An 8,960-nucleotide genomic window follows, 5' to 3' on the forward strand; every position below is an offset into this window, starting at 1 on the left:
GCGGCCTGGGCCGCCGGCCTAGCCCCCGGGCCGCCCCGCCCCGGCCGCTCCGAGCTCCCCTGGCCTCGCTCGCCCCGCGGAGCGCGGGTGCTCGAGGGAGGCGGATCCCGGGCCCGCTCTGCCAGCCCGTTGGGTTTTAACCCCTCCCTTGCCTCCCCAGGGACGAGCTTGTCTCGCTCCTTTCATTATTTTTTCCCGCTTGTCCTGGCTTTGGCATCTGCCTTCCTATAGCTCTCACCTGCAGGGCTTGTGGCACACGGGGGCAGGGCTTTGGGCAAGGTCCCCCAGGCCGGGTGGTAACTAGGTATCCTTCTCCAGCTCACTGTTAAACAGCGTATTGATACGTTCACATAAGGCAAGGGAGGAAAGCAGTGAGGACAAAAAGTCCACACTGATGGAAAAACAGCTATTTCCAGTACTTGGTCTTCAGGCTGCTGTCCCTTGGCTAGCGCTGAGCGTGCCTTCCCCAGTTGGGTTTCTAGGTCGTGGTTTCCCTAGGGGTGGACCCTTGAGACGAGTGCCTCTCCCCTTAGCCCTGCGTGGAAGGGCAGGATGCTGCAGTTCATCTCTCCACAAGAAGCTCCTGGAGATGGGGAAGGGGAGGGGAGGCGAGGCTCACTGTGATCCTTGTTTTTTGGTGGGTCGCTAGGGGTGGTGTAAGATCGTGTTCTGTAGTGTTTTATCCTAGCATCATGGTTACTGTCTTCTTTCTGGCAGGTTTGAGGTGTGTTCTCGTGTTGATAGTGTGACATCCCCAGCTTCTCCTGCTTTTGCTACTATACTGCTCTTGCCCCACTGCCAGCCACCATGGATAAGACCGAGTTGATCCAGAAAGCCAAGCTGGCTGAGCAAGCTGAGCGCTATGATGATATGGCCACCTGCATGAAGGCAGTAACTGAGCAAGGTGCCGAGCTGTCCAACGAGGAGCGCAACCTCCTCTCGGTGGCCTACAAGAACGTAGTGGGGGGGCGGCGCTCTGCCTGGAGGGTCATCTCTAGCATTGAGCAGAAGACAGACACCAGTGACAAGAAGATGCAGCTTATCAAGGACTATCGGGAGAAGGTGGAGTCTGAGCTCAGGTCCATCTGCACCACTGTGCTGGTGAGTGGGGATTTTCTTTTCTCTTCTGGGTTTTTTTTTTTGTTTGTTTTTTTAAGAGAAAGAAATTCAGTATTCATGCGTGCTGCTGTACTGGGGAGTAAGACTGGGAACCTGGCTGGGGAATATCATGCAAAGTATTATGCTGGGGTAGGGGAAGTCCGTGCAGTAACTTCTGCAACCGTTACATGGGTTACTGTGAGGAGGAAGATCATCTGCACTCTGCTATGGGCCCCATATGCGTGGAGGTATTTGAGATACATTCAATTTTGAGTGTATTTGAAGTACATTTTTGGATGGAGTTATCCATATGCAATATTGCACTAGGTAATTGCAGAGATGCAGAGAATTTAGCCTTGTGCCTGTTTGTGCTGTGGTTAGTAAGCTTATCTATTCATAAGATAAGCTGAAAAGAAAATGAGAAAACCCCTTTATTTCTTCAGATCAGCGCTAATAGCCTGTTAAAAGCATTTAAAGTAACTGTGTGCATTTTGTTTACTTCTCGTGAAGAAAAATACTCCCTAGGGGTCTTTAGGAGACATTTTGAGGATTTTTTTTAATATAAAATATGATTTTATAAAGTAAGACATCTATATTGAAGATAGGAAATGAAGTCATGTAGGAATTGGCTTTGTGAGATTCAAGCTGACTTCTCAGGGGAATCTTTAAGATTAATTTGCAGTAATTCTGGAATAGTGCAAAACTAAGGTTTGAAGGCTGGCGTGACACCCTGAGCATGCATCAAAGCCCAGGAATACATTTCTGTACAAGCAGCAGAATTCCAGATGCTATCGATAGTGAAACTGTACTGCACTGTAGTGGGAGCTGAAGAGACGCGTGTCAGCAGTGTGGAGGCTGCTGGACCCTATTCTACGTGACCAGGGAGTTGTGGCTGCAGGAAGCTGCATGTGTGTAATGCAATAGTAATTGTGTGACAGATAATCTTCAGTGATTTGCTCCTCTTAGGTTTTCTTTGTGTCTAGTATCGCAAACATGAGGAAGAAGCAAGTCTATAAGGAAATAAACAATTTTTGAGGTAAATGTATCCTAGATTGGTTTAGGAGACTCTAATTTAAAGCTGACTGGTTTGGAAGTAACTGAATTTGCTTCTTGATTAAGTGTTCTGGCTCATGTACAAGGGAGTACTTCTTTGGATTGTGCTGAAAATACTTATATGCTTCCATGCGTGTTGTCAGCTAGGGTTTTTTTTTGTTTTTTTCCTAAATCAGTCAAAATGAGTTACCTTTGCTTGAAAATCATTTGGAAATTTATTAGCTTAATGAATCAGTTAATTCCTTAACACATTTAAGAGTTCATGTCTTCCAAAGAAGCTGTTTCTACAGTTACAGGCGTAGTTAAGTTGTAAAACTTTCACCTTTGTGAAAATGATGCGACTTGTGTAGGGCACTGATTCCTGTTTCCTGTGACAAGAGTTTCACTAAGAACCTGTGTGATGGGGTGCCAGGATTCATGCTGTTGTCACTCCTCTCGGAACTCCTCTACTCAGTGCTCACTCTTCAGACTTCTTAATCTCCCTCTGTCCTTCTACCAGATCTAGTTCCTAAGAGAAGGTTATGCATAAAATCTCATACTGTTTGCTGTGCCATCTTGACAAGGAGCTCGTGCTTCGATAGGGAGATTGAATGCCTCTGAATGATAAAGGTAGTGAGCCATTTCACACAGTGTCTATACTGAAATTATTCCAGTCGCATCAAATGGTGGACAGCAGGTAGTCTGGTAGCCGTGCTGACACAAACTTCTGATGTAGGGAAAGCAAGCTCTTCCTGTGCTAGCCGAATTTTTCTCTGCGTTCTAGTCTTTCTGTGTTCTCAGCGATGGCCTGATTGGCAACTCTCCCCTTCTCTCCTGGAAGGCAGCAGGAAGTAGTGAAGACCGAAACCTACAGCTGTGCATGCTTTTCCTGTTCTGCCCTGTTGGCAAAGATGTGCCTTCCTTTGGTGGGAGGAGATGTCAGCTATCTACTGCAAGCCTTCCGATTTTTACTCTTCCTTTGAGGGCCATGTGCAGTTACGTTCTGTTCTGCTTCTCTCCCTTTCCTCCTCCATCTACCGCTCCTATGATCCATGAGTCAGCATCCGAGAGATTGGAGCACACAATGTGCAGACACTACAAAGGATGGGTTTCCTAAAGCTGAGCCACAAAGTGGTTTTGACTCCTCCTTCTTTGAATGATAATTTCTTCTTTACTAATACTATAGTAACCGCTTGTAGCTTTTTTTAGATCTCTCAAGCTGAATCTCAGAGATACTTTTTTAATTCTAGGAAGGCAGCTAAACTGAAACAACTGCTGGCACGTAGTATGGAAAGGTTGCTTGTCATCTGAAGTATTTGGATTTAGCAAGGGTGGATGTGTTGGGTGGAGTGTGACTGCTGTTAGTCATGCTACTTACAGTTTTTTCAAAAGGCTTTTTTTTTTTTATTCCTCGTATGGCACAGCTTTTCAAAATGAAGTATATCTGCTGTTGTAGAAACCTTCATTTAGAAATACTTGTGCTAGCATTACAAAATACTACTAATTTTTTATTAAAAAGGCAGCAACGCTGAATCTGCAATTACTTTTTTCCTGTAAAGATGCCTCAAGCCAATTAGGTAAGGCATTATTTTAGGGCATGGTTTGATAAGGAACTTAAATTTAATCACCACTGGAATACAAACACCCAAAATCATGTTGAGATATGTGTATATATACATAAATAAAAATACAACTTTTACTAATTATTTAATTAATGTACAACTACCATCAGTGGTCACAGTAAGATATTACATCTCATGCCAAGCAGTGAAGACATTTCTTTAACTACCTATCTTGCAAGTAGGAGTAGATGTGATCTGAACCCTTTTTAACTGTTAATTTTGTGACTGGTCTTTCAGGTGAGAGTGGCTCTTTAATGAAGAAATGGTATGACTTTGTCAAACAACTTGCACAAATGTTTTATTTGAAAGGTACACTAGGAGGTTTTATTAAAGTCCCTGAATTGATTGGCTAATTCTTTGGTAAGGTAGAGAATTAATATTGAATCTTCCCTTATGAATCATAGTCGAAACTTGTCTTGAAACTCTCTTGTCCTTGAATAAAGAAACAGGTTGGCAGCTTAACTTTTTTTCAAGGTAAAGTTGAACTATGTTGTTTTGTATACTCTCTGAGCACAAAGTTCATGTTTCTTTATATTCTCTGAGTAATTTCAAGACAGGGATACTAGATAATGATGGGTGCAGCAGCAACTTTCACGTAATTAGTGAAATAGTGTGTGAAACTTTGAAGATGGGTTGTACAATATAAGACTAATGCTTTATTGTATATACACGCTGCCGTTTAGTGACATCAGATTTTCAAAAAAGGTAACTTTTGAATTGTAACTTCTCTGGGGGAGCAGATCAAACTGCTGGGTTTTCTGAGAGCCTCAGTCCCTTTGCATAGTGATAACTCGTGTTGCATTCAAGCTCCTTCATTCTTTAGAGAGAACTAGTGTAAAGGAAGGACAGACACCAGCCCTTGCCTGGAAGCAGTTCACTCTCCACCTGCAACTTGAGGGTTTTTCCATGTGTATTTGGTAGCACTATGCATATGGTTCAGTTTCTAGGTCCTGATGTTGTTGGAGCTCTTCACAGAGCAGTAGAGGTGAGATTTGATAACTACTTGCCTACAGTTTAAAACTTGAAGATACAATGGCTAAAATCATTAGGGCTTGGAAACAACTGTATCTTGATGGTTACTTACTCCTCATGTCTCTAGCTGAATTAAAAGTTTATTTTAATAAGCTTTTAAGTTTTTGTATAGAAAAGTTACATATATGAGGCTTTTCAGTTGTTTCCAAACATCTGTTTTTACAATGTCCTCTGTAAACAGTTTTACATTGTACTGTCAGGCCCACGTCAGCCAGTTTTTCTAGAATTGAGCAAGGGCATCGTGAACTTTTGAAAATGGACCAACAGTAACATTACTTGTGCTGTTGATTCTTTTCTGTACCCTGCGGCAGTGCCTGCAATGAAATAGTCTTGAGCTGTAAGGTGTATCTTATTTCAATTTTTACTGTCTTATGGTTGAGAGGATGCTTGTAAATGTTTGATCTTCTGTGAGATTGCAGTGTTAATTGTTGAAAGCATGTATTAGTGTGCTGCTCTTGCCAGCTCCCCTTTCCTTCCTTCCTTCCTTCCTTCCTCCCCCCCCAAGGTTGCAATGTTGTTACTACTTCCGCTTTGCATAATTAAGAAACAATAAATGCTAATAAAAACAAGGGTAAAAATCTATGTTCACTTCTGATTTTTATCTGTTTTGTAGATCTAGTTCTAAAGTTAATCACTCAAAAATAAACAAAACAAAAATCCCCATACTAGAAGGTAATGTTCAAAGCAGCTTTTTTCAACAGCACAAGTTCATAGCTTCATTGAATATTAAGTTGGTATTTTCTTGCAGCAGCAAATAGATTCCTCCTGTCAGCTAAAATATCTGATGTCAGATGATGAATAAGCTTTGATCATAGCCTTGTTTTTTCCCTACTGTTACCTTTGGCCTACAGAAGAGTGAAATCTTGATTTTTATTGTACATGCAGAAATTTAGCAGATTCAGTATCAGCTTGATGCTGCTATATGAACAATTTACTAGAGTTTCATGTCTTGTGAATCCTTTTTCTCTGCTTTCCTATTTTCAGTGAACAGCCAGAGTTTATACAGAAATACATAATGTTGTAGAGGTGAAACTAGCATCTGAGTAAAAGGATATTACAGTCTTTTGACACTGGGAACTATGTAGGATGCAGTTTTATTCTGAAGGTCAGGCATACTAATCATTTAAGTTAATACTACTTCTGGACTTGAATTAGTTGTCCTGATAGTGGTTGGGACAGTGTTTCAAGTATTAGTTTTTTTACCTTTTGTAAATTAAGGCAAATGCTATTGATTCATCCTTTTTAAGTAACTGACTAAAAGGACTAGCTACTTCATGACTCAAAGCCATGAGTTGGGAATGTTACTTCTTGGCAAATCCAGAATTGTGGAGTGAATGTTAAATGAATGTTTTAATTTGGAAAAACAGTTGTCTTTTTGATGAAAGGGAATATGTGGGGAGAGAGTTGATTCTCCTTTTTGTTCTTAGCACAACTTCTAGCAAATGTCAACACATTTGTGATAAGAATTGTGGAACTTAATGCATGAACCTTTTCTAGTTTAATATGTTTGAAACTTAAATCTAAATTCATGATCTGAACTTGACTTATTCATAGTTGTACCTTCTCTTATGTCAGTTTTTGCCCTTCATTAGAATCTGCAGCTGGAGTACTACACTTTTGTGCAAGGAAAACTGAATCCATTTCTAAGAAAGGACTGACACTTGCAGAAACAAAGCCTAGAATGCACTGAGGTTCTTGAAGCGGCTGAAAACTGTTAAAGCCCAACTAAAAATAGTTCAAGGAATTTTGATGGTAGCTGAGGCCTCCATCCCATGCAGTCATTGCTTGCTGCCCCCTCCCCCTGCAACTGGATGCTGAATTTCTAAAACATACAAGCAAGCTAGTGAAGGATACAAGATAAACAGCAGTAAGGTATTCTGTCTGAGGTTCTGAAAACTTGTGCCATTATGTTATTTGTGTGCGCAGTGTTATTTCCTTTTTCAGAAGCTACTGGGGTGAGTTTAAATCACTGGTTTGATTTGCATGGATATCTCCATCTTGAGCTAAAGCTGAGAATAGGGTTAACTTATGTATGTTGAAAGTAGAAAAACCTGAAGATCAATGGCTTGTCTGTTTTTAAAAGTTTAAGAAATGACCACCAGAGAATTGCACTTCTGCAAAGTCATAGCTCCTAACAGCTCTGAAAGGCCTGTCCTGAATGTTAACATCCTGTGAGAAGCAGGACGTGGAGTAATTGAAAATAGGAAATCCTAATACTGATGCAGATGACCAGCTGTTGTGAATGGGGCAGCCAAAGCCTCATCTATCTCTAGTGTCAAATCCATTTTTTAATGAGGTTAAGCTATAGATTAAGTAGCCTGGTTGTAGTCAAGGCTGTTAAAGCTTTGTCTATACTATACCTCAGTCCACTTGTACATCTAGAATTATTAAATTTTCTGGAGGACATTTACTGGTTTGGTGGCCTTGAGGAAGTAGTATGTTGCCTACTAGGTAGAAGTGGACAACAAAGACACAAATTCTATTTTTCTGCTAATGCTGTGAAGCTTTTAACAGATTTTGTAAATCACTGTCATGCTTACCTGCTAGAGAGTTGTCTTGCAGGCATTTCTACTACCTTGGATACTAATATTGTAGATGCCTTTTTGAAGTAAGACGCAGAAGGCTATATGTCAGAGAGAGAGAACTTGATGAGGAAAGAACACACTCGAGCTTGAAGGTTATTAGTGGTTGGTTTCTTTATGATGGCTCAAATTGGGGTTGTGTAGCACATTATTAAAGCAGTAAATTGTACCAATTTCTGTATGGGCGCAGAAGCTTGGTATTCTGTTTTCAGTAATGGGGGATAGCTGATTTTCAGAGGAAGGTAGTGAGGAAAATGGCAGGGGGAGAGTTGGTAAAAGTGCATGGATATGCTTTCTTTGTAAGTTTAGTAGGTGAAGGTGTGTGCTTGATTCATCAATGTTTTCTTATTTGTTTAGATCTTACCCTTTTTCTAGTTTTATGCTCTTGGCCTTTGAGAATGGTGGGCCTAGTGCCCCTAGATGTTACTTGCTGTTTGTGTTTTAAGTGCTTTTTGTACTTGACCGTAAACTTGAAGCTGATTTTTATCACAGACTAACTAGGTAAGGTAAGTAAGACTGTTGTTGAACACTGCATTTGTGGCACTTACTCCATATAGCTCTACCGAGTTCATTGGCCTGATGTTTACAGGTTCCTCCTCATCCTTTCTGCTTCCCAGGATGCTGGAACCAACATCAGAATGCTCCAGCTGAGCATGCAGCTGACTTGTAAGCTTGTAATTTGCTAATTCGATCTGTACATCTGAATAATAGTTCATGTGAACTAGACAATTAGACATAGGAGGCAGTAAAAATAATAATTTAAGTGCCGAGTTTCACATCTTGTGGTTCTGTGCACCCACCAAAACATCACATGTAAAGACCTATGAACTAGAAAGTCCTGAATTAGCTGTGATTTTGCTTGTGCCTTTCTCTTAATTTGTTGAAGGAATCAAGGGTTTCATTTACCAGTTTCTAATATTGATAAACATTTATTCCTTGCTCTAGCAATCTTTATTCTGTCCTTTAATTTATATGGTCCGTCCACTGAAGTAGTTGGATAGAGGAGTCATATTAGGCTCTGGAAACAGAAAACTTTCCATTTGCTCTGATAATAAATTTTTAAATACACTATATACACTTTTATCAGACTGACAGCCTCATATTTCCTGGATAAAACTTCTTCAGGAAGTTCTGTTCTGAAGTTGAATACATTTTGCAAAATTCTTGTAAGCAGAAATTGTTTTAAATGGAAGTAGGTAGCAGGACCTTAGCAAGAAAGTCAAGGTTCACTTGCGATGAGAAATCGTTATAACAAGGTTATCTGAAATGTTGGCTTCTAGTTTTTGTGACTTAAAAGGTTAGACTTCATTGTTGTAGGTCGTCTCATTTGGGGAATAACAAATTACTGGCACACTCCTAATACACTTAGTGAAATAATATATTGCTGGGTTTCCTTCAAGGTGAAGTTGGATAATGCAAAAGGCTCTTCCAGCCACACTAAGCGATAGGAAGAAAGTGCATCTGTTTCATTATCTTTCTGGATTTCAGTGATCACAAGCCTCTGATCTAGGGCTCCCAAACAGAGAGCAGAACTGAAGCAAGTAAAACTTTTACACCCTCCAGAGTTTATTATTGTCGTGGCTTAACCTCAGTC

The 8,960-nt window shown here is 40.6% G+C and overlaps 1 protein-coding gene across 1 annotated transcript in view; it reads left to right on the forward strand.

Moving 5' to 3' along the window:
- Nucleotides 1-709: 709 nt before the first annotated feature.
- YWHAQ (tyrosine 3-monooxygenase/tryptophan 5-monooxygenase activation protein theta) overlaps nt 710-8,960 on the forward strand; it is a 22,645-nt gene continuing 14,394 nt past the window's right edge. Inside the window, exon 1 of the mRNA XM_009275585.1 lies at nt 710-1,101. Within this exon, the coding sequence (XP_009273860.1) occupies nt 808-1,101 (294 nt within the window). The 5' untranslated portion in view covers nt 710-807. The remainder of the gene's footprint in view (nt 1,102-8,960) is intronic.

This window comes from Aptenodytes forsteri, unplaced genomic scaffold (genome assembly GCF_000699145.1).
Source record: "Aptenodytes forsteri isolate BGI_AS27 unplaced genomic scaffold, ASM69914v1 Scaffold94, whole genome shotgun sequence".
Taxonomy (NCBI): Eukaryota; Metazoa; Chordata; class Aves; order Sphenisciformes; family Spheniscidae; genus Aptenodytes; species Aptenodytes forsteri.